The sequence below is a fragment of the Elephantulus edwardii genome, unplaced genomic scaffold, assembly GCF_000299155.1.
Source record: "Elephantulus edwardii isolate Elephantulus edwardi_28Jun2011 unplaced genomic scaffold, EleEdw1.0 scaffold00086, whole genome shotgun sequence".
Lineage (NCBI taxonomy): Eukaryota > Metazoa > Chordata > Mammalia > Macroscelidea > Macroscelididae > Elephantulus > Elephantulus edwardii.
In genome coordinates, this window is record NW_006399836.1 from 40,142 (window position 1) to 65,277 (window position 25,136).

The following is a 25,136-nucleotide window of genomic DNA, read 5'->3' on the forward strand; positions in this document are numbered from 1 at the left end:
ACTAACTAGTGGAACTGACAAGACATCTTTACAGAACTAGACAGCTGCATCTTCCTCCTGTGAACAGCTAGTAGATCTGAACTGACAGTCTTTGGTTGGCAACTAAGTGCTTTAGCAGTTGTGCCACCAGAGTAGTTTACCTTCCAGCCATTATCTACACCATTTGAAAGTATATCATATTCTTAAGAGTGGAAGGTCAAATACACTGGCAAAGAAAAAATAATAGTACTCTATGGTACAACTTAGAAGTTCTGGTGACCTTGTGGTGAGGAACGCAGAGCCAACCCAAAGGCACCTGATTCAAATCCACTTGATGCACCATAGAAGAAACATGGGCAACCAACTTCCGTGTGATCTGAAGCCTCTGAACACTCGATAGACGGTCAGCTATGAGTCAGTTCCCACTTGACAGCACACAACAACAACAACAAAGTGCACCTATTGGTCTCTATCCAAAGCAGAGTGGAGAAAAGCAAAGATGTATGGCAACAATTAGATGGAAGGTCTAACAGACCAGCTGCCCTCCAGGAGAAGGATGGGCAATCTTCTCCCATGGGATTTACAGCCTCTGACAATCCGCTGAAGGGTCAGCTATGGATCGGTTCTGACTCAACAGTATACAACACCACACATATACATGGGAGTGCTGGTGGCCTAGTGGTAAGGAGTCGAGCTGCCAACCCAAAGACAAACGGTTCAAAGCCACCAGCTACTCTGAGGGAGAAGGATGGGCAGCTTTCGACCTGTGGTTTATAGCCTCTGGATTCAGCTCCAACTCTGTGGTAATGAGTTAGACTGGTAGAAATAGGTCAGACTGTTCTTTCAAAGGAGGAAACCTTCCCAGATCGAGATATCTCTCTCTCTCTCTCTCTCTCTCTCTCTCTCTCTCTCTCACACACACACACACACACACACACACACACACACACACACACAGTAAGGACGCTTTTGTTTTGAAGTGTTTGTATCATTAATGGTATCCTTCATTAACCCTCACCATCCCCACGATGCTGAAAGCTTGCAGCGCCAAGAGGCCCAGGTCAGCCACGTAGGTGGCAGGTTTGAGTCTGGATCTAGGACATGGCAGGGTCGGGGGTGGGGTGGCTCCCAGGTTCAGAGTGAAGCCAGGGTGCTCCACCCGTGCGCTGTCGCCTGATGGTCCCTCTTCCCCTTCAGGATTTCAAAGTCTGAGGGAAGAGGGGCTGGGGAGGGGTCAAGATTATTAGGTCTGAGGGAGGAGGCTGGGATGACCCCGGGACAAACATCAGACTCCACTCCTGAGCTCTCTCCACCAAAGCCTGGGGCGGGGGCCAGGCCGAGGAGAGGGCGTGAAAGCAAACAGCACAAGAGGCGGCTCCTGGGTTTGAGAAGGTGGACTTTAGTTAATCTGTGTTGGCTCATCAGTTGTAACAAATAGTAATGCAAGATGTTAGGAAGTCCGCAGACTCCGGTCCCCACCCCTGCGCCGGCCACCCTGAGGCTGCCCCAGACCCCGCCCAGCCGTGCGGGCGAAGCGCCCATGACGCTAGGTGGCCACACCTGGAGCACACCTGCAGGCGCGACCGGGACCTGATAGGCCAGGGCAGTGGATGACGCAATCCGGGGAGTACTAAAAGGGCTCACAGAGTGGCTTCGGGTCCGACTGCTGGCTCTGTCCCAGCTCCATCCCTCTCTTTCGGCCTTTCTCTTCCCAGGGGTCCCGTTCCGGACCCATCCACCCACAACCGACTCCCCCCTCGGCCAAATTCCCACCCGCTCCCCAGACCCGCCCCTGCACCATGAGCACCTTCGAAACTGACGGCAGCTGGAGCGTGTCCTTCACCGGCGCGGGCTTCTTGGCCATCTACCACGTGGGCGTGTGCCAGTGCCTGCGGGAGCGCGCCCCGCGCATCCTCCAGGGCGCGCGCCGCTTGTACGGCTCCTCCTCGGGGGCGCTCAGCGCGCTGGCCTTCACCTGCGGCAAGTCTGTCGGTGGGTCCGGGGCAGGAGACTGGGGACCCTTCCAAAACCCGACCTAGGGCCCTTCTCAGGGGTCCGCCTGGTGTCTGTCCCAGCGTGGCTTCATGGGCTTCTGATGAGAATCCGAGGATATGGGTCGAGTCACGCCATTTCATAGAGTTACCCCATTTTATAGAGTATTTCCAAGCTGCCAGCATGGGAAGCCACGGGCGGAGAAGGTAGGCGCAGGATTTGAACTATGGCTGCGCACAGAAATTTCAAACAGGAGAGCTGACGAGTATCTCAGCCCCCTTTGTCCGCCCACCTGCAGACTTCTGCTGTTTCCACCTCCTGGGCATGGTCAAGGTCATCCACCAACTCAGTCTGGGCATCTTCCACCCGGCCTTCGCTCCCATCGAGTTCATCGCTAAGGAGCTGCACGCCACACTGCCGGCCAACGCTCACATCTTGGCCTCTGGGAAGCTGGGCATCTCGGTGACCCGCTGGTCTGATGGTCAGAACGTCATCTTTAGCGACTTCGCCACCCGTAATGAGCTCATCCAGGTGGGTAAGTGCGTGGCAAGGGCCTCTTAGGCACTTCCCAGGGGCTGAGCATCCGCAGGTGGGGCCACTTCACAGGAGCTGAGTACCCACAGGTGGAGGCTGGGGCCTCCCAGGGACAGATCCCCCTCAGGTGGAGGGGGGATGAGAATCTTGAGCTTTTTTGGTTTGTTTCCAAGTGGGGAAACTGAGGCCCAGAGCCGTCACTCCTTGAGAAAGAGGATCTCAGCTGGGTTAGGGAGGGTCCCTGGCTACAGAGAAGGCTCTGGGGGAGGGAGCAGGACCAGGCTTCCCAAGCTCTCCCTCCCCCACGGTTGGTCTTTCCAGAGGGTGCCTGCCACCCCCCACCTCCCCAACTTGGAGCAAACATGTCTTAAATGCCAATTACATGTCTGTCACATTTCCAATGCTGTGAGCATCATAGTGAACAAAACAGATGCAACTCCCAGGCTTCTTTGGGCTGATACCGGAGTCCTGTGTGTGTTTGGGGGGAGGAGGAGGTGTGGGGTGTAGGTGGATGACGGGCCTGCAACCTCTGGGTTAACAATGGAGTTAGTTAACCACTGCACCACCAGGCTCTTAGGGCTTCTCAGTAGATGAGCTCTTGTCAATCTTTACTCCGCAGGAGGAAGGCTCTCACTCTTCCTTCCCTGTCCCCAATCCCTGGGCTCTCTGTGTGAGCTGAAGGGATGGATCTGGGACCCCTGAGAGAGGGCGTCTGTTCTCTGGGCTCTTGGACTGCAGACTGATAACTCTCCCAAGGGCAGTTTTGCTCTCTTGGGCCAGACTGGTGTGCTACTGGCACCTGTTGTTGTTGTTGTTGTTGTGTGGTGTCCAGTTGGAACCCACCCATAGCTGACCTTCCAGTGGGTAAATGACCGGAAGGAGGCAGTTCACTCTGAATGCGTGGAATTGCAGCGTGGATTCCTAGCACCAGGCCACTGGAGTCCCAAGGTCTGGAGGCACCTGTTGTTGTTGCTGTGTACCATAGAGTTGGAATTGGCCTATAGCTGATCTCCAGGTTTTCAGAGGCAGTTAATCGCTGGGGAGGAGATTTGTCTATCTTTCTCCTGAGGAGCAACTGGTGGCCCTGAACCGTGTGACTTAGGAATTGCCGCACAGCTTCTTGCCACTAGGCCACCAGAGCTCTCCAGACACCTAGAAGCCACTAAGAAGTTAATTCAGCAAGTAAGCCCACCCCATGCAGTCGGTTCCAGCACATCTCCACCCTGTAGGACGGTGTGGCGTCACCGCACAGAGTTCCCAAGGCTGAGCATCTTTACAGAAGCTGCCTGCCTGCTGTCTCCTGAAGAGCAGCGGGGAGTCGAACCTCTGACCTTCGGCTGTATGTAGATGGCTCTGAATTAGAACCAGCTCAGTGGCATCTAACAACAGCAGCTTTTAGGTGGCCAGCTGAGCACTTTAATCATTGTGCCATCCGGCTCTTAAACACTGTCTCCCGCAGCCCAGCGTGCTCCTTGGAGGAACGGTGACAAAGCTCCGTCTGACACATTTGGGGATGTTGCTAGGAGAGGCTACTCCTTGGGGAAGGACATCATGCTTGGAAAGGTGGACAGTCTGTGAAAGAGAGGATGACCTTCAGTCGGAGAGATTGACACAGTGACCGCAGCAGTCGGCTCAAGCATTTCAGAGAGGATGAGGATGGCACAGGACAGGACAGCACTCAGCTCTCTTCTTCACAGGGTCGCTATGAGTTATGTTTGACTCAATGGCACCAAATAACCATAATGACCCCCAGACAGGCCAGTCCTGCCAGAGGGAACTGTCCAGCCCTAAAGCCAGTAGTGCTGAAGTGGAGAAAATCTGCTCTATTTTCTGACTCTTTTTTCCTCTCTTATTATTATTATTATTGTTGTTGTTGTTGTTAATTTTAATGAAAGTTTACAGAGATTTTTGGATTTCCATTCATTCATTGTTGCACTTTTCTCCCTGCCCACCCCTCCCCTCCAGTTTGGTCTTCTTTTTGAAAAGTAAAAGTCTTTCGTTGCTATACAATCCCTCCCAGGTCCACTCCACTGTGTAGCCTGTTCTGGACCCCTGTCATGACAGTAATGCCTGATCATATATACCTTTTGAACCGTTCTCTCCCTCATCTGTTTCAATGCAGTACGCATAATTTAGCCCATCTTTCTCAGTCTCCCCCTCCCCCCAAGCCCTCTGCTTCTGACTCTTTCTTACCTGTAGGACTTGTCAGAGCCTTTCCAGAGGAGGAGCCCTATCTGCAGAGGAAGGATGGGCATCAGGACAAGCCAGCGTCTTCTCTCTTTTAACTTGGAGAACCTGGTTGTGTTGTGACATTTCCGGGGGTCCCAGTTCCCTCATGTACCAACTTTGACAACTGCTTGGGGGGGGGGTGACACTCCATAACCCAAGTAGGTCCTGAGCAGAAGGCAGTCAAACGATGTTACTGTTACTCCTCCCAGCTTTTGTCTCCCTAGGCCTTAGTCTGTACCACATATGTCCCCTTCTACTGTGGAGTGATCCCCCCGGAGTTCAGAGGGGAGGTAAGTGCATTTTCGGGGATTATCACTGAACCTCTTGCCCTGAGTCCAAGAGCACCTCCTGGGTGCCAGACCCCGCCCCCCCCATACTCCTGAGGGGTGCGCTGATGAGGCATGGCTGGAGTGCACCCAGGAAGTCCAGGGCACCCAGAGAGTGACCAGTGTCTCTAGGAGGTGGAGGGGACAACAGGTGACCCCAGAGAGCAGCAATACCCACGCTCTCCGTCTCCACGTTTCAGCGCTACGTCGATGGTGGTCTGAGCAACAATGTGCCCTTCGAGGACGCCAAGTCCACCATCACCGTGTCCCCCTTCTGTGGGACATATGACATCTGTCCCCAGAGTACCTCGGCCAGCTTTCTTGAGATGAACCTAAGCAACACCAGCATCCGGCTGTCCACCAGCAACTTCTCCATGCTCATGTGTAGCCTCTTCCCCCCGAGTCCCGAGGTAGGCCTGACCACAGACCCAGCCTCACAGGCCCACAGAGGCCCAGGCATGACGGGAACCCCGTGGGCTGGCCTCAAGGTCCAGCTCAGACACATGTCCCATGCTCACGGTCGAGGACAGGTCACACAGGACTGGATCCTCTGTCTGGGCTCTGGGCATGTCCTTCCTGTGACTTTCCTGGGCAGAAGTTGAGTTAGTTGAGGCTTGGCTCCAGCCCAGCCATCACCTGGCTTGTGTCCCCCTATGCCTGAGGGCTGTCGACGCCTCTATTTGTCAGGGGAGGACACTAAACTCAGATGTGGAGAGTGACACGTTTAAAGTCACGTTACTTGGAAGTGTGACAAGGCCAGGATTCACATCCCTCAATGGCCACACGCCTTCCCCTCACTGCCCTCGAGTGTGACCCCACAGTGACCATCGTGTGGGGAGGAGGCTCAGTGAACGCGGACCACCTGTGTGTGAATGAGCGGAACACCACAAACCAGACCCAATGTGGAATCAATCCTGCTTGTGTAAGCACAGCAACTCCACCAGGGACGGCTTTAACAAACAGGAATTTACTTTCTCAGAGTTTGTAGTTGTTAGCAAAAATCTGCTGTCAGAGACCCTCTCCAGAGTACTGAGAAACAAAGATGTCAGTCTAGAGACTAAGGTGCACCTGATCCAGGCCATGGTCTTTGCAGTTACTTGCCATGCATCAGAGAGCTGAACAATAACTAAAGATGACAGAAGAATTGATGCCTTTGACTTGTGGTGCTGGAAAAGAGTACTAACATACCATGGACCACCAAGAAAACAAACAGGTCTATTTTGGAGAGTGTGAAACCAAGTTTCTCCTTGGAAGCAAGGATTGTGAAGCTGTCTCGCATACTTTGGGCACATGGCCAGGAGTGACCAGTCTTTAGAGAAGGACATCATTCTCAGGAGGGTGGAGGGAGAGCACAGGAGAGGAAGACCTTTAATGAGATGGATTGATAGAGTAACTGGGGCAATGAGAGAAAGTGTGTCGGAGTCAGTGAGACAGGCTCAGGACAGGGCAGGCTGCAGAGCTGTTGTTCAGAGGGTCGCTATGAGTTGCAGGCTACTCGATGGCACATAACAACAGCAACAGACTGATAACCTGCCATATCTCCCCGCCGCCTCCCTCACCGTTTGCTGTATTTGTGTTGTTGTGTACCATCGAGTCAGAACTAACTCCTGAGTGAGCCTCCAGCGGTTTCTGGATGCTGTAAATCACATGAGAAGAGCAGCTGGCCGATTTCTAGTCGCACGGGAGGAGCAGCTGGCCGATTTCTAATCACAAGAGAGGAGCAGCTGACTGATTTCTAATCACAGGCGTCTGGGTTGGCAGCAGAGCTCTTTCTAACTGAGCCACCAGAGCTGTGCTTTACAAAACAAGGCCACGGTCACTCACCGTGGTCCTCCCCACAGCCCAGGGGTGCTCAGAAGTTATCTGCCCCATTTCACGAAGCAGCGGAGGTCCTAGGAATGTGATGCAGCTGTTCCAAGGTCCCACAGCAAGGGAGACAAAGCCTTCTTCCACCAAGGGCTCTAGTGGAGATGGACAGGGCTGGGCCCTGGATGCTCTGTCCATCTCAGGCTGCTATGGGCAGGAACATCAAGCATCCAGTGCCCTCAGGTGTCCCAGTTGGCACAGACTGGGCCTCGGTATCCTGTTTTCCAGAGAGTCAGGGCTGGAGCAAGGCCCCCCAGCCAGGGAGTCTTGGTGGGGGGGAGGAATGGCAGGGGGAGGGGCTGGGACGCAGCATAAGTGGCTCTGTCCTGCCTGTGGTCCTTCTGCCCCGCAGAGTGATCCCTGAGGGTGTGCCTATTGAGCTGGGATAGCACCCAGCTGTTGACGAGTGGAGCAGCAGTGCACCCCACCCCTCTCCCACCTGTGTGTTCTCAGACATTGGCTGACCTTGGCAGACAAGGCTACCTGGATGCCATGAGATTCCTGGAGAGACGAGGTAGGTGACGGCATGGAAGCTGACTGCCTCCTGGGAGCTGGAGCTGCTGGGGCACTGGGCGCAGGCACCCCCATCCACAGCAGTGGCTCTGTATTTCATCTCAACGGAAGCTCAGGACCTGGAGAGGGGTCACAGCCAGTGAGGGGGCACAGTCACCGAGGGATAGCCCAAGGTGAGGGACCCAAGGAGACACCTGGCCAGCTGACGGAGCAAGAGGGCTTCCTGGAGGCAGTAACACAAGTTGGGCTTTGACTGAAGATAAAGGTTATGGTCAGGTTGAAGGTCACGACAGAGGACATTCCAGGGAGCAGGGTGAGAGGAGGACAATATTTGGAGGATGGTGCTCTGAGGAAGCTGTGTGTGTGTGTGTGTGTGTGTGTGTGTGTGTGTGTGTGAAGCATGTGTAACTGTGTCTATATGCATGTGTGAGGGTATTGGATGTATGTATATGTGTGTGCACAAATGCATGTGTATATAAGTATGTGGTTTGTGCACGTGTGTTGTGTGTTTATGGATATGCTTGTGCGAGTATGGCAGTATGTGTTTGTGTATGTGCATATAATGTGTCATCAACAACCCGCATTATGCAGACAACACAATCTTGCTTGTAGAAAGTAAAAGAAACTTGAAACACTTGCAGAAGATCAAAGAATACAGCTTTTCATATGGATACTATCAAATACTGAAGAGCAACAACATCAGGCTGGAGACTAAGGTGCACCTGATCCAGGCTATGTTGTTGTTGTTGTTAAGTGCCGTCAAGTCGCAGGCAACTCATAGCGACCCTATGAAGGGGAGTCCTCTACACTTGGGTGCCTTTCTTCCTCTCTCCAGGTTCATAGGATTTCCAGAGACAAGCTATTACGGAAGTGGATACCACTCCTCCTTCCAAGCTTGTTTTCATTGGGGAGCTCCAGTCTTCGCAATTACATACTATGCATCGGAGAGTTGGACAGTGAATAGGGATGATAGAAAGAGAATTGATGCCTTTGAGCTGTGGTGCTGGAGAAGAGTGTTGAATATACCACGGACTGCTAGCAAAACAAACAGGTTTGTCCTGGAGAGGGTGAAGCCGGAAGGCTCCTTGGCGTCAAGGATTCTGAAGCTCCATCTGACATACTTTGGGCATGTTGCAAGGAGAGACTGGTCCTTGAAGAGAGATATTATGTTTGGGAGAGTGGAGGGACGGCGCAGGAAAGGAAGACCCTCGGTGAGATAGATTGATTCTGTGATTGGGGTGGTGGGAATGAGTGTGTTTGAGACGGTGAGGTTGGCACAGGATAGAACGGTGTTTAGGGCTCTTGTACATAGGGTCGCTATGAGTCACAGGCGACTCGATGGCACACAACAACAACAACATCGCAACATCAAGAAAACAAAAGTCCTCTCCAATGGTCCAAAAGAGCACATGATGAAAGGAGAATGGATTGAAGTCGTCAATGGTTTCATTGTACTTGAACTCACAATCAAGATGCATATTGTAACAGCAGCCAAGAAATCGAAAGACATTTGTACATGTGTGTGTTTGACTGGGAAAGACACTGCTGTGTGAAGAACCTCAGTCACAAAGGACAAGTACTGCATAACACCACTGTTCTAAAACAGGACTGACATTGGGGGATTGGGAGGAGAATTGGAAAACAGTGGATCGATAATGAACTCCATATTGGAGCAGATGAAGGAAAGAACTGTTTTATAGGAATATATGATTAGGTATTATATGGAAGAGAACAGTCCAGAATAAGAGGTACATTGCAAAGAGGACTGGGGAGAGGGCGGAGGAGATTTTACAATAATGAATGAATATTTTTTAAAAAGAAGAAAGTGACCTGGGGTCAGGGAGGGAGGGAAAATGTACAACAAGAATGAATGAAAATTCAACTTTTCTGTACACTTTAGTTAAAATCACAATTGAAAGAAAATATTTTATTATTGTTATGTGCTGTTGAGTCACCTGTGACTCATAGCGACTCTTTGTACAACAGTCCTAAACCCTGCCCTATGCTGTGCCAATCTTATTGTTTCTGACACACCTACCCCTTTTACCTGAGTCACTGAATCGATGCATCTCGTCAAGGGTCTTCCTCTTCTGCACCGCCGCTCCACTGGTCCCTCCTTGCAACATGTTCAAATTATGTCAGATGGAGCTGCAGAATCCCTGCCTTTAAGGAGCAGCCTGGCTTCACCCTCTCCAGGACATTTTATTATTGTTGTTGCTGTTAAGTGCCTTCGAGTTGCAGGCAACTCATAGCAACCCTATGAACCGAAGTCCTGGACACCTCCTGTATAACTTTCGTCCTTTCTCCAGGTTCATAGGGTTTCCTGAGGCAAGCTATTGTGGAAGTGGGTGCCACTCCTTCCAAGCTTGTTTTAATTGGGGAGCTCCACCAAACACTGTCAACCATGGGTAACCATTATCACATTTGACTCCTCAATGTCACAGTATTCGGCTTCACAGCAACCACAAGTTACCTCTGTACAGCAAGTGGACATACCAGGGTTACATGACCTAGAAGAATGTTTCACACAAAAAAAGGAAGTGTCTGGGACTTTCGTTCATAGGGTCACTATGAGTTGCCTGCAACTCGACGGCACTTGACAACAACAGCAGAGAGAGCGCATGAGAGAGAGCAGTTGGCCTAGCGGATGGAAAGCCACGCTCCCAAGCCAAAGGGGAGTGGCTACTCCGCAACCCTCAGGCCTGCCTTTGTTTTTGGTGAAACATTCCTCTAGGTTGTGTAATCCTGGTCTGCCCACTTGCTGTACAGAGGTAATTCCTGGTTGCTGTGAAGCCGAACACTGTGATACTAATAAGTCAAATGCAAGAATGGTTACTCATGGTGGACAGTGTGGGGTGGAGCTTCCTGATTAAAACAAGCTTGGAAGCAGGAGTGGCATCCACTTCCATAATAGCTTGCCTCTGGAAATCCTATGAACCTGGAGAAAGGATGAAAGTTAACAGGAGGTGTCCAGGACTTTTATTCACAGGGTCGCTATAAGTCGCCTGTGACTCGAGGGCACTTAACACCACCACCAAGAACAACAGCATAGAGAGAGAGAGTGGTGGGTCTAGTGGACAGAAAGCCTTACTCCCAAGCCAAAGGTGGGTGACTCTACTCCATGGTAAAAAATCCAGAGACATGTTACATTGGGGAGGTCTCCTGTCAAGGACCCCTCCACAGCACTAAAGAGCAAGGGTGCCACTTAAAAACTCACGGGGGACTGTTCCAAGCCACAGTTTTCCCATTTGCTTCCTATGCATCTGAAGTTGGCTAATGAGCGAGAATGACAGAGTCATTGGTGCCTTTGAGTTAGGGTGTTGGGCTTCCTTGAACTGGAAGAACACACAAGTCTGTCTTGGAGAAAATGCAAGTAGGGTGCTCCTTTAGGACTAGGATACTTTGTGCACGTGGTGAGGAGCAGCTGGTCTTTGGAAAAAAGACATCCTTCTGGGAAACATGGAGGGTCAGGGAAGAGCGGAAGGCCCCCAACCTGGTTACAACAGTGGGCTTGAGCGCGACATAAGAGGGTGAGAATGGTGCAGGACAGCACAGGTTTCAGGTCTGTCATTCAAGTCACTGTGAGTCACAGTCAAGTAGACACACTTCACCACGTGTGTATGTGGTGTAAACTGTCTGAGGTGTGTATGCATCTGTGTATATGTAAATATGTGAGTATGCATGTACGTGTGTACACATATGTGCATTTCTCTGTACATGTGTGCGTGCGTGCGTGTGTAAGAGGAACAGAGTTCACGGGTGACGGGGGCACCCAGGAGCCCCTCTGGGATGAGGAGTCTGGCTGTCATCCTACAGTGATAAATGTGGTCCAGACCCAAGCTGTCAGGCCTCAGAACCTGTCCCCAGGTCCTCGCCCCCAGGTGACGGCTCAGAGCAGCCCCAGTGGTGGTAGCACGAGCTGAGAACACGGGACACTCCCAGTGCTGCCTGGAGCCTCACACAGTGTTCTTTTCTCAGAGCACACATGCCAAGCAGGTCTTGAGTTTTGCTTTCATAGAGGGGGAAACTGAGGCACAGACGGGCTAGGCCACATAGCTTACAGGTGGCAGGGCCAGATTTGAACCTCAGTCTTTGTCCTCAGGGCCCGAGGCTATAATGACCCACTAGAGAAAGGTCAGGAAGGAAGGATGCAGAGCACAGGGAGGGCCATTTGGGGGAGCTGTGAGTCCATCTCTTGGAGACATGCTTGGGTATAGAGGCGGGGGGCGGGAGTTGCGGGTGGCACAGGTGATCAGATTGACATGGACACTGGGGTGGTGAGGCTGGTGTGGACACTGGGGGTGAGGGCATGTAGGTACAGGACATCAAGGCTGGTGAGGACAGTGGGCTGTGAGGCTGGTGGGGATAACGCGGGGAGACTTTGAACGTGCTGGCCTGTCGTCCTCTCTCCTCTCCCTCTCCCCCGCTCCCCTGCCCAGGACTCACCAAGGAGCCAATATTGTGGGTTTTGGCATTGAAGGAGCCTCCAGCCTCTGCTGAAGGAGCCCAGGATGAGGGCTGTGACCACGACACGAAGGCAGATCTGGTTTTCAACTGGACAGTACCCAACGTGTCGGTCAAGGATGTGCCCAACTTTGAGATGCTGACGCCGGAGATGGAGGCTGGTACTGTCACTCGGCAGGGCAGGGATGTGTGTGGGTGACACGGGTGTGAGGTTGGTAGGGACAGTGGGTGATGAGACTACCACTCTACACGTGCTCACCTACCAGGCCATTCCCCAGAGACCAGGGCTGGGGACCCAGTGGCCGTGGCAGGGGTCTTGATCTGGAATACATAGCCCTGCACTATCCATGCTACACCACATGCCGAGGGCAAGTGCTGTTCTCACCCTACTTCTCCGAGGAGGACACAGGTCAGCGAGGACAAGGCAGTCCCTGAGGTCGCAGAGCCTGCCCTTTGAGTTCAAGCACAGGCTGGTGCTCAAAATGCCAGGTCCTTGTCACTGCTCAGAAAGTAGCTGGGGGTGCTAGGAAGTGGCCCCTACAGAAGGCTCTCAGCCACACCCCCAACAACACTCTGAATCGGCTCCATTGTACAAATAAGGTAAAGACAACACAGAGAGGTCGAGATACTTGCTCAAAGACACACAGCCAGGAAGTGACATGACCAGGGCTTAGTTCTGGAATGATCCACTCAGTCTACTCTTTCTCAGTGGCCTAATTGTCATACAAGTAATGATAATATTTTTTTTTTTTAAATTACTTTGATTGTCATAGGAAAAAACCCATAATAAATATCAATAATTTCTTTTTTATTTAAAAAAGTAACACTAGGTACCCAAACACTTGAGTATTGCTGGTGGAGGGTGAACTTGAGCTGCATTTCATGAGACGTAGAAGAGGAGCTGCCTAGCCAAGGAGTAGGAGGGATGTGAGAGCCAGGACAGAGAGCAGAGCACATGCAAAGGTCCTGGGGACAGCAAGGCTCTGGGAGGCCTGGGCTGCAGCACAGTGGGCACCATAGTGATGAGAACAGGGAGGCTGGGAGAGCTGGGCAGGTCATTGAAAGCTACCTGAGAAGAAAGGTGGGGGGAGCTCCTGGGCATCTGACAGGGGTGAGGGTCACTGATCCCTTTTCCGAGTGGACTGCTACTCTCAACTCTATTGCACTGGACTTACATCAGAGGACAGAGAGGGTGAGAGTGTTGGTTAGGGTCAGGGGTAGATTTACAATCAGTTTAGGAACAGTTATGGGCAGTGACAGTACTGGAGTTTAAGGCTAGGTTTAAGCTATTTTTTAGTTTGGCTTAAGGGTAGTTAAGATGAGAGACAAGAATAGGATTTTATGTCTAGCATTAGAGTTAAGGATTTTTGCTGTTAGGTGCCATTAAGTCTAGTATATGTCATAGTAACCCTGTAAATTATAGATCTGAACCTTGCCCTTTTATCCTGTGCCATGCTCACAATCTGACACGCTCGAGCCCACTGAAGCGGTGGCTGTGTCCACCCAACTGGTTAAGGATCTTCCTCTCTCTGTCCCTCCACCTTTCCAAACATGATGTCCCTCTCCAAGGAATAACCTCTCCTAGCAACATGTCCAAAGTATATGAGACGAAGCTTCATCATCTTTGCCTCCAAGGAGCACTCTGGGTGCACCGTCTCCAAGACATATCAGTTTGTTCTCTTGGCCGTCCATTTGACATTCAGAACTCTTCTAACACCACAGTTCAAAGGCATCATCAATATTTTTTTTCTGTCATCTTTATTCACTGTCCAGTCCTCAGATGCACAGCAAGTGACTGAAAAGATCATGGCCTGAATCAGGCACATCTTACTCCTCAAAGTCACATCATAGCTCCTCAATAATTTGGAATATGAAATGCCAGTAAGGTTTAGAGTTAGGACTATGGTTTATTACGTTTAAGGCTAGGGATTAAGCGTAGAGTTGGGTTTTTAGTTAGAGTTAAGGATGAGGGTTAGAATTTGATTTGGACCACCGGCTGAAGACACGCAAATATCTGAGGAGAGATGACGGTGGCTCAGGTCCAAGTGGGGACAATGGAGGGGTGTGTGAGGGGATGGGGTGAGGAGGTAGCAGAGCGCAGAGGTCCAGCCTGCAGAAAGTGCGCAGTCTACACCCAGCCCACATGCCTTCTCACACTGCGGAGCGCTGCGTCCTTCCCACAGACACAGGGGGCGCCCGAGAGCAATCTCCAGGACCTGACCAATCCCTGCAGGCCTCATCCACAGTGGCCACACCCCATGCTGTGTGGACTTCACATCTTCCAGAGCCAAGTCCTATCAGCACCCTCACCATGCAGAGAGAATGCGGGCTCAGGGAAAGGAGGGGATCATCCAGGACCCATGGCAGGTGGACTGTTGTCTGACCGTGGCCTGCTCAGGCTGCAGCCAGTGGTGGGAACTGTGGTCTGTGTAAGGTCACCAAGGAAGGACAGACCCTATGCAGGCAAAGAAAGACAGTTTCTTGAGGAGAAACTACCGGACTGGTTCTCAAGCAGAAGACCAGCCCCCACTAAGAGTTAGAGGGGGATTTTATACTTTCTTACACGGGAACTGGGGAAGGGGATGCTTACAGATGCTTCCTTCAAGTTAGGGAAGGGGGCTGGGGTCTCAGATTCCTGGGAAAATGGGGGTAGGGTAGTTTCACAGAGAGATTTTTCTCACGACTGCTGTTTCCTGTGATTGGATTCTCTCAGGAGGCATTCTGGGAGAGGAAGGAGAGGGCTCTGCAGTCCTAATAGTCGGAGGGTAGGGATCTGGGCTCTGGCTCTGCCCACCCTGATGCCCCATGGATTCCCAGCTGGTCCGAGTGCTGCTGTCAGTAGTCACGTGTCACTGTCACTGAGGGAAGCACATAGGCATCTACTCTGGCAAGCTTACCACAGGGGCAGGAGAGATGTTGACAGATGCCCATTCCTGGTAGTCACTCTCAAGCAAGTCCCTTTTTCACTCTGAACTTCAGTCTCGGCGTCAGTGGAGCGCACACGTGGTGTCCCTCTTCCAGGCCATGATGGGAGGACTAGCTTCCTGCTGGCTGGTGGAGGAGCCGCCTCTGAGGGTACTTCTTCCTCTGGACAGGGGAGGGTTGAGGTAGAAGAGTCTTAGGTGGCTTTTGGGTGATGCTGAGAGGGGTGGCTGAAAGGTGGCTCCCAGGTGAACTGACCGTGCCGTGGCTTCTCTTGCAGCCCTGAGGAAGGCCTGTGTGAGGAAATCCAGCGCCTGGGCCCGCTTCTGGCGCTCAGGCCCTGGCCAGGTGCTGACATACCTACTGCTGCCCTGGACGCTGCCTCTGGAGTACGTCTACTTCCGGTCCAGACGGTGAGGCCAGTGCCTTTTTTGGGGGAGGGAGACAGGCAGCCAGGACTGTGGGTTGGAGAACAGAACCCTGCAGAGGGTGGACAGAGCCGGGGGTGGAGCTGGTGCCTGCAGCCTGAGAGGAGAGGGTGGTTAGTCTCTGCTCAGACAGGCTTTGGGGAGGCCAGAGGGCAGTGAGATTAGAAATTGAGGTTGCTGGTTGTCACCCTGGCCAGTCCCTAGAGTCCCTGTGACCTCTGACCTACTGCTCCACCCATCAGAGCCACAGGTCAGTGCGCCTCCCCTGGTGATAGGTCCAGGAGCTGGTCCAGTTTGGGCTGCTGTGTCCTCTGGGCCAGATCTCTTGATCTCTAAGCTTCAGCTTCCTCTTATGTAAATGATGCCTTTCCAGGTCAGCCTGACCGTGCTTAAGCCCTCACTTACCTTCCCAACTGCTCACCTGTTGTGGTCACGCTTCATGGTTTGGCTGTTCCTTCCACTTAGAGTTTACTGAGGCCCCTCCTTTGGGGCTGGGCTCAGCTGGGAGCCACAGAGGCAGCGCTGAGCCAGACCCCAGCACCACTGGCCTGTTGGTCTCCTGGCTTACAAATGCTTGCGTGTGTGTTTGTGCCTCTCAGCTCCAACTAGAGCAGCCTCAGGCAGGTCGAGGGAGCTCTGGGCCACCTCCTGCAGCTGTCTGGCAAGAAGGCTGCCCGGAGGAAGTGACTTTCTTTTAAACTCAAGAGTTCACCAGGAAAAGAGGGAAAAGGGAAGTGTTCCGGAGAGCTGGAACAGCACATGCGGAGGTCCTGGGGCAGAAGGGAGTAAGTTAAGTGTGCTTGCGGCCAAGAGGGAGAGAGATGCATGATGGGGCTGCGGAGGCTGCCAGGGGCCAAACACGCAGGGCTCTGTAGCCAGGGGAGGAGTGTGGTCTGGGTCCTAGGAGTGCTGGGAAGATAGCGGTGAAAAGAACTTAAGTAGGGTGGTGTCTTGGACACCTTGGAGCTGCAGTAAGGCTATTTCTCCAACCCCTGGGGAGGAAGGTCTCTGACTCGGAGCCCGAGGTCTCTGTCCCAGGACCCACTGAGTTAATGACTAGGTCAGGTATGCTGCTTAAAGTGCTCGTGTCTAGAGCCAGGCCAGAGATTCTGCTGGCAGCAATGATCCCATGCCAAACTGCTAGACCCAAACCACAAGGAGCAATCGAAAGGACGAGTTCAAAGCCCAGCACTTTCCTTTAAAAGACAAACCCATTGTTGAGCGCCAGTGGGGAGGTTGGCCCCGACCCCAGGGAGATGGACGCTCGGCGTGGACGTTCACCCTGTGGGCTGCACCGTTGGGGCACGGGGAGGTGGTGGCCTGGCTTGTTTAGGTCATCACACCGCACTCTCTGGAATGTCTGCTCATCGGGGAGCCCAGCTTAGGGACTCCTCTTGGGGAGATGTAGGGGAGAGGAAATCGTCCAGTGTTTGGTGTTGGGCTCATTCCCAGTGGGCACCTGGCCAGGCCTCTGTCTGCCCTGGTGAGTGACCCAGCCATCTGCTGTCCTGCAGGATGGGGTCTCTACAGACAGACTGGACTTTTTCTCTACTGGGGACAGACTCTGTCTTTAGAGTCTGGCTCTGGGCACTGGGTTCTGTCACGAGGGCACTATGGAGCCGTGAGAGGGTGGGAGAGCTGTGACATGATGGATGTTTAAGGAAGGCTGCTTACTTCTGAGCAGAGAGTGGATGGAGGGGTGCATAGGGGAGAGCGCAAGGGTGATGGTGGGGCGAGGCTGCACTGGGCTGAGGCCGAGAACAAGAGGAGGGATGGTGGAGGAGGCCAGAAACCCCTGGCCCGGTGCCTGGGAGCTGGCCGGGGGGACTGGCACGTCCTGCCCTTGTGTGATAGGTGAGGACTCGTGGCGTGGAAGGTCACATAGCTCTGTGTGAGGAGCCAGGCTGCCCCCCAGGCCTGCCTGACCCACATTCTGCCCTTCCACCCCAACCTCCCCATCACCCAGGGGTCTGGCCATGTCCACCAAGTTCAGGTCCACCATGGACCATCCAGCACTTGTGTAGCTGCAGATGCCCCCGTGGGTCCAACCTGTCCTGGTCAGGGGGCGGTGAGAAGCACATAGGTTGGTTGTCTACCCTCCGCCGAGTGTTCCCCGCGACTCTGAGCTGCCTCCGCTCGGCGGGTGGTGCTGACACAGCCATCCTGCAGGGTGATGCTGTGGCTGCCCGACGCCCCGGCTGACCTGCGCTGGATACATGGCCTGCTGACCAGCTCAGCCCTCAAGCTGTACTGGAGGACAAAGGCCCAGCTCCTCGGGACTGCCAGGTGAGGCACACGGGCTGGGATTGGGGAGGGACTAGGGAGCGGCTGTGCCCAGGTAGAAGGTGAACCAGGGGTTCCACTGAACCCAGAGTCAGGAAGCACACACCATCCATGCACCCTGTCCGCATGCCCCTGCCATGTTTCTGTGCCGTGGGCAGCACGGGGGTCACACACCACCGTGTGGCTGACCCACACTGGCTGTGTGCAGGGACTGTAGCCTCATCCTTCGGTCCAACCGATCTGCTGGAGCGGTCACTGTGTCCTCCTTGGTAACCACGACTTGCTTGGCCACTATGTCATTCTTGGTCATTATGCCCCCCTTGGTCACCACACCATCCTTTGCCATTATGCTCTAGCTGGTCACCATGTCCTCTTTGGTCACTCTCTGTGGTCTCTTGACTGTACTGTCCTTGGTCACTGCCCCTCTGACTTACTGGACCTTCATGGTCACTAGACTCTCCCTAGTTACACTGAAAACTCACTGCTGTCCAATCGGAACGGACCCCCAGCTGCCCCTCCAGCAGCTTTGCTGTAGCTGTAGACCCCAGGGGAGGAGGCTGCCCAGCTTGGAGCCTCTGGTGGACCTGAGCTGCCGGGGAGTAAGAAGAACCCGCTGGGGTGACGCCCCCAGAGCTCCCTCCTTGGCCCCTACATCCCCTGAAGCCATTAGACGGGGATCTGGTGCCAAAGCCCATAGAGACTGGTGCTGCTGAGCCGAAGGCCGAGCCCTCTGGTGGTTCGAACCCACTAGCTGCTCTGGACGAGAGCTGGGCAATCTCCTCCCGTGGGAAGCAGCCTCTGAAGACTGCTGGAGGGTCAGCTGTGAGTCAGCTCCACGTCAACACCGTGAATTATGAGCCAGGCCCACGACGCAGTCCTAGACCACTCTGTCTTCCTGGGCCACTGCATCCCCCCCGGTCACTACGCTTTCCTCGATCATTACGTCCTTCTCGGTGATGCCCTCCTTGGTCAGTCTCCTCCCTGGTCACCACACTCTCCTGGGCCGTTGTGCCATCATTCTTGGTCACTACACCATCCTGAATCACCCTGTCACTCTTGGTCCCAAGGCTCTCCTTGGTCATTATGCCGCCCTTGGTCACTGCATCCTCCAGGGCCACTGTGCTGTCTGTCCTTGGTACATGTCTTCCTGGGCCATTATGTCCCCGTAGATTACTGTGCTATCGTTGGTCACTCCATCCCTGTCACAGAGATGGGCATGAGGCCCCACAGAGGGCGAGGGGGTTCCCTGCTCTGCCAGCTTTCTGGTCCTTCCGCTGTCATGCCCCCTGTGGGGCTGGCCTGGTGTGGTCTGGGGGCCTGTGCAGCCTGCCTGGTCCACCAGCAGGGAGTCCCCCAGTTCTCCCCCCCTCCACACACCCCCACATGACAGCATCTTTTCTAGCAGTGAGGTGGGCAGGTGAGTCCTTAGAACCAGCACCACCAGGTCAAGAAGCTCAGGTGCCTCAGGGAAGGGCTGTGAGACCTGGCCCCCAAAGGCCCAGGCTGTCCTACACCCACCTTCCCTGGCTTGGGCCTCACGGAGGACCCACAGCTTGTTTCTCCTTTCTCCGCAGCCCTCCACCCACCACGTCCCTGGCAGCCAATCCCCTGGATCCTAAACAAGCAACCCCGGAGGACTGAGTCCCGGAACCCAGACACAGCATCTAGGCCAGAAGGTGCCATGCCGGGTCTCCCCACCCTGAGCTGGCCACTTCCACTGACCTTCCCACTGTATGAGGTCTGGGTCTGACTCTCTCCCTCCTGGGTCAGTGTCCAGTCCCTGATCTGAGTGGAGGGCAGGAGGCCACCTTCTTGTTTTTTTGTTTTTCTCCCTTGGTAAGCCACAGATATTTCATGTATAAGGTTACAGATAATTCATTAACATAGTTTATAATCTAACCCATGCAAGGTGCATATTCATTACAAGGCAGGCTACAGCCCAGGACCAAACAAAAACACAAACTCTCTAGTTAGAACACTAGAGGTAATTTTTCAAGGATTGGGGTGAGAAATCCCTCAAAGTGTTTTTCCAAAGAGCTAAGGCAAACGGCCACATGAGGAACTTGTTTAAGCACGAGTCATACCAATGCAGGATTTGGATCCTAAACATAGTTATTTTTTAATTACTAAACAACAACAAAGTAAACAGAGACACACACATAGGGGAAGACAAGCCAGCGGCTTTACTGGGAATCCAACTGAGATCCTAATTTGGACTTTATAGCCTCAGAATTGTGAAAGGGTAAAGCTCTGCTCTTTAAGTCCACCCACGTGAGGTCCTTTTGTTACAAAGCACTAGGGAACTAAGACTTCATTTATGCACAGTTGTTACATAGCGCTGATTCAGAACCAACTCATAGCTGACTCTCCAACAGCTTTTCAGACGTAGGAAATGGCACGAAAAGAGACTACCCCTCTTTTCTCCCATGGGGCAAGTGGTGGATTAGACATGCCTTTGGATTGGCAGCGAAATTCCTTACCACAAGGCCACCAGAGCTCCCTATCAAGTACACATTGCTGTTATTATGTGCTGTCAGTTAAATATGACTTATAGCAACCCTATGGCCAGATCTAAAACCCCTGTCCCATCCTGCGCCATCCTTACCAGCTCTGACATCCTTAAGCCCACTGCTGCAGTAACGGTATCAATCCACCTACGTAAGCGTCCTCCCCTTCTTCGCTACCCTCCATCTTTCCAAGCATGCGGTCCCTTTCCAGGGAGCAATCTCTCCTCACAACGTGCCCACAGTATGTGAGATGAAGCTTACGTGTGCTCATAATCTAAGAGGTGTCCAGAACGATGCTCTTCGGAACATTAATACCAACTGTACCTCAGGATAGGGTAAATGTGGATAAGAAGATACATGTCTTTGCATTTTCTAGAATCTTTAATGATTTTAAAACAGGAAGGCATAGTATATTTTTTAGAAAAAGAATAAAACTATTCTTTAAAAATTCTACATGGAGCAGATTTATTTCACATCTACATTAAGAATCAGTGTTTAAACACATAACAGAACCCTGTTGGTGCAGCAGTTAAGTACCCATCAGTGGTTTGAACCACAAGAGAAATATGTTGCAGTATAAAGATTTAATTTCTAAAGATTAGGGACCCTTGGAGATGTTGTCCTATATATAGGGTTACTAAGTCAATTCAACACCCAAAGGGGTAGTTTTAAATCTAAATATATATACTTTTAAAAAATGATTTCCTATTTATGACATACAAAAGTGGCAAGATACTTGTTTTTAAACACTAAAATACACACAGAAAGGCAGAAAATATTTATATTATGAAAACAGCATGCATCAGCCAAAAGGCTATGCTGTACATACTGAGTGCAGCATCACTACATGTTTTTAATTTACAGACACAACACACATCAGCACAGTATTATCATGTTTAATGTCAAAGGACAAACTATATTTATAAATATTAAGTTATTTTGTATGTATTCCATTTATAAAGACTGCTGGTGATGTTTTCTACTTTAGCTGAGATTAGTCAACAACACAAACTTACTCTCTTGCCAAGGATTTTTCTTTGCATCTATTACAATGAATATGGAAGCTGCAAGACAACTTAGAACTTATTCAATAGAACTATTACATAAGCAATGAGGAAATAAGCTCAGAAAAGTTAAAAGGCTCCTCTAGTTTCTAATACCCTGATATATGATCATAAGGTTCAAAATAGATTATTCGTTGGTGGTGCTATTGTGTGCTGTCAAATTGAAATCAACTCACAGCTGACACTCTATAGTGGGTTTTCACCTTCTGCCACTACGCTTGCTCAGGGCTGGTGGGTAGGTTACTCCAGGGAGCCGGCAGAGGCCCCCCACCCCTCCCAGGTCCCTCTCCTCGCAGCCTGTCTCCTGGGGCCCCTGTGGGCACTGCTTGGTTGAGGCTCGTCGGTGTCTCAGCTCTCAGCATGGCCAGGTGTCCCTGCCCAGAGCTTGCCTTTTCTCATGGGGACATGGAGAGGGGAGGGAGTGGCCTGCATCTCAGTTCTGGATTCTCATAGGGTGAGGCTGGGGTGGCACTGCTGGGAAGAGGGGCCAGGCACCGTCTTTGAGCTAGATTTGCAGAGTACTCTGTGAAAGGAGAAAATGACCTGTGCCCTTATCAGAGATGATTGGTGCCATGGGGGGACGATGGGCAGTGATGCCCTTCTTCCATCTGGCATTGGGCCCTGGGGCTGAAAACGAGGGTCTGCCTGCCTCCGTTCACCTTCATCTCCCATCCACCTTGGCCGTCCAGTAATTGCACCTGTAGCAGGTGGGAGGAGAGGGGTGGGCACATCCTTCTGTCTTTGCAGAATCCCAGCTGCATCGGGCCCTGGGGCTGACCAGGGTCTGCCTCCCTCAGCTCCTCTCCTGGGCATCTGCCCCTCCTCTTCTGGGTACAATCTTCACTCCCTGCCACCCTAAGACATAAAGGGTGCTGGGAAGGCTGGCCCTCCTCCTGGCATCTGCCCCTCTTCTCCTGGGCACACTCTTCACTTCCTACCACCCTCAGACATAAAGGGTGCTGGGAGAACTGGCGCTCCTCTCCTGGGAATCTGCCCCTCTTCTCCTGGGCATCTGCCTCTCCAGATGAGTGAAGACGGCGAGAGTGGAGAATGCAAGCTGGCATGAGAGGAAAAGGGCTAAAGAATAAATCTGTGACCACAAAAGACGCTAAGGGTTTTATCACCCATCATGAGACCCAGCCTCTGGGCATAACCCAGCAGCAAGCCAACTCCCCTTTGGGGCAGGCAGGGCTGAAGCCAAGTCAGAGGGCTGTGTCCTTCCAGGATACTCAGTCTGCATGTTGAACAATCATCTGGGAAGCCGGGAGGTGTGAAGAAGAACTCGGCATCAAAATGAGAGGGAGATCTATCAACAACCTTGATGACACAATCTTCCTTCTTGAAAGTGAAAGGAACTCGAGACAGTGTTGAAGATAACCCCCTCAGTCTTCTGTATGGATTACACCCCAACATAAACTCCTCACAAATACACCAGGATGAATGGAGAAAATCCTGAAGCTGCTGAGGATTTCATTTTACTGAAACCCACAAACGACTCCATGGAGGGGCAGTCTACAAATCGGGTAATTTATAAGTCTGCTGCAAAAGACCTTTATAAAGTGGTGGGTTTTGTTCTGTTTTTTAAAAAATGTGAAGCTCCGGCGCTGGCTGAAAATCGCCTGTGACTTCATCCATAGCCACTGGTGAGAGTCAGCGCCCAGAGCCATCAGGGGCTTTAAGCTCGTTGCCCACTGCTGTGGTGTGGACAGCTGAAACCCAGGCCCCAACAGGCACCTGGGGGGGAAAAAACCCAGACTCTACTTCATGCTCTGCTGGAGAAGGAGGGGCAGTCTCCTGTACCAGTCAGATCCAATTTGACGGTACACACACACACACACACACACACACACTTTTTCTTCTTCTTTTTTAAAAAAAGACTACTTCAGCCATCGCGGCCCTCTGCCCGGGGCGGGCTGCCCTCAGCCCCCTGCCCAGGGCGAGCCGTCGCGGCCCTCTGCCCGGGGCGGGCTGCCCTCAGCCCCCTGCCCAGAGCAAGCCGTCGCGGCCCTCTGCCCGGGGCAGGCTGCCCTCAGCCCCCTGCCCAGAGCGAGCCGTCGTGGCCCTCTGCCCGGGGCGGGCTGTCCACGGTCCTCTGCCTGGGGCGAGCTGTCGCGGCCCTCTGCCCAGGGCGAGCCGTCGTGGCCTTCTGCCCTGGGCGGGCTGCGCTTGGCCCCCGGCTCAGGGCGAACCGTCGTGGCCCTCAGGGTGAGCTCCTCAGTCCCCAGATTGTGCCATCTGACCCCTGGGTGGGGAAGGAGAAGAAAAAAAAAAGAATGCCTAGGGTATCCAGAGAATGTTACCTAGGCCACCTTCTGCCACCTCCACCCCCCAGTAAACCTGAAAGCAACACCCTCAAAGCCCTTCTATTTGTAACTCACAAATTTGTTCTCTCTAGGTTTGCTCCCTTTCCTATAGGTAACCTTAACTCTGAGTTTTACTCCAGAATTGACCCTGAACCCAGTGCCAGTGACAAAAAGGAAATACAACTGACAGCTAAGGAAGCAAAGGAGGATGGAGCCTCTGGGTTCAACCAGCCATCCCCACTGGACCCACCTGGGAAAACACTTTGCAGTCCAGAGGGGAGCAAATGACAGGAAAATATCTTCTAACAGAGCAAGAAGGCAAGCAGCTGTAACCCAAGACCACCAGTAAGGTGATAAAGCATCCTCCCTTCCCCCCTTTATCTCTACGCCCCTGTTCAGCATGAAGAAGCCAGAGAGTCTGCATCCAATTCCCAAATTAATAAGACAGTTGGTTTAATTACTATTGGAAAATGCTTGTCATTCCTCTGTAGCATCAGGTCCCCACTAGACCCTCATCATTTCCTTCACCTGCTCCCCCCACCGACCAAACTGTGCAGCTCTGCAACTGCATCTTGGCCCGTCCTCACCCTTCTGCCCCCAACCCTCACCTCCTTGTACCCCCAATATGTTTTTCCCAATTAAAAAAATATTAAATAAAAAAAGTGTGAAGCTGTCTCTGAGGGTTGAAGTGTGTCTGACCATGGTATTTTCAATCACCTCAGATGACAGGAAATTAAAATATGAATTGCATTGTGAAAGTCTGTACTCAGAGATCTCTACAAAATAATGAAGAGCAATGATGTCAGTCTGGAGACTAAAGTGAACCTGCTAAAGGCCACAGGCTTTGCAATTACTTGTGATGCATCAGAAAGCTGGACAATGACTAGGGATGATAAAAGGAGAATTGATGTCTCTAAGCTGTGGTTAAGGAGAAGAATATTGAATATACCACGGGCTGTTAGGAGAATAAACAAGTTTGTCCTGGACAGGGTGAGACCAGCTTGCTCCTTGGAAGCAAGGATTCTGAAGCTCCATCTGACATACTTTGGACATGTTGCAAGGAGGGACTAGTCCTTGGAGAAGGATGTCATGCTTGAGAGTGTGGAGGGACAGTGCAAGAAAGGAAGACCCTTGATGAGTTGGATTGATTCAGTGTCTGGGTTAATGAGGTAGATGTGTCAGAGACAATAAGAATGGCACAGGGCAGAGCAGCAGTTAGGGCTGTTGTACAAAGGGTTGCTATGAGTTGCAGGTTACTCAACGGCATATAACAACAAAACAACAAACATTTGAATGCTAGTTAGTGACGAAGATAAAAGACAGCAGTGCCTTTGAATTACGGTGTTGATGAAGAATGTTGAACACCCTGGCTGTGTCTGAGGGCTGGACAATGTCTAAGGAAGACAGAAAAATGAACATCTTTGAACCACGATGTTGGAGAAGAGCAATGAATGTCCTAAGAAGAACTAATGTCCTAAGAACTACCCAAAGAACTAACATGTCTTGAAGAAGGTGCCTCCTTGGAGGCAAAGATAATGAAGGTTCATCTCTCATACTTTGGGCATGTGGCTATGAGGGGCTGTTCCTTGGAGAGGGACATCATGTTTGGAGAGGTGGAGAGATGGTGAAGGAGAGGAAGACTCCCAACCAGGGGGATTGACACAGTGACTGCAGCAATGGACTTGAGTGTGTCAGAGATGAGAATGGCGCAGGACAGGAAAGGGAG

The 25,136-nt window shown here is 52.1% G+C and overlaps 1 protein-coding gene across 1 annotated transcript; it reads left to right on the forward strand.

The window, feature by feature from the left end:
- The first annotated feature begins 1,778 nt into the window (after positions 1–1,778).
- PNPLA5 (patatin-like phospholipase domain containing 5) lies at positions 1,779–19,177 on the forward strand. The gene is made up of 9 exons (XM_006890170.1): positions 1,779–1,971; positions 2,270–2,502; positions 4,959–5,024; positions 5,261–5,470; positions 7,380–7,440; positions 11,879–12,064; positions 15,106–15,238; positions 17,423–17,539; positions 19,111–19,177. The coding sequence occupies exons 1-9, from the start codon at positions 1,779–1,781 to the stop codon at positions 19,175–19,177; spliced, it is 1,266 nt and encodes a 421-aa protein (XP_006890232.1).
- Positions 19,178–25,136: the final 5,959 nt, after the last annotated feature.

Bases quoted from the DNA above. Each gene is read 5' to 3' on its own strand.
- PNPLA5 (XM_006890170.1), top strand. From the start codon at position 1,779: ATGAGCACCTTCGAAACTGACGGCAGCTGGAGCGTGTCCTTCACCGGC. The intron at 1,972-2,269 runs GTGGGTCCGGGG...GCCCACCTGCAG, and splicing joins CACCTGCGGCAAGTCTGTCG to ACTTCTGCTGTTTCCACCTC. The intron at 15,239-17,422 runs GTGAGGCCAGTG...GCCATCCTGCAG, and splicing joins GTCTACTTCCGGTCCAGACG to GGTGATGCTGTGGCTGCCCG.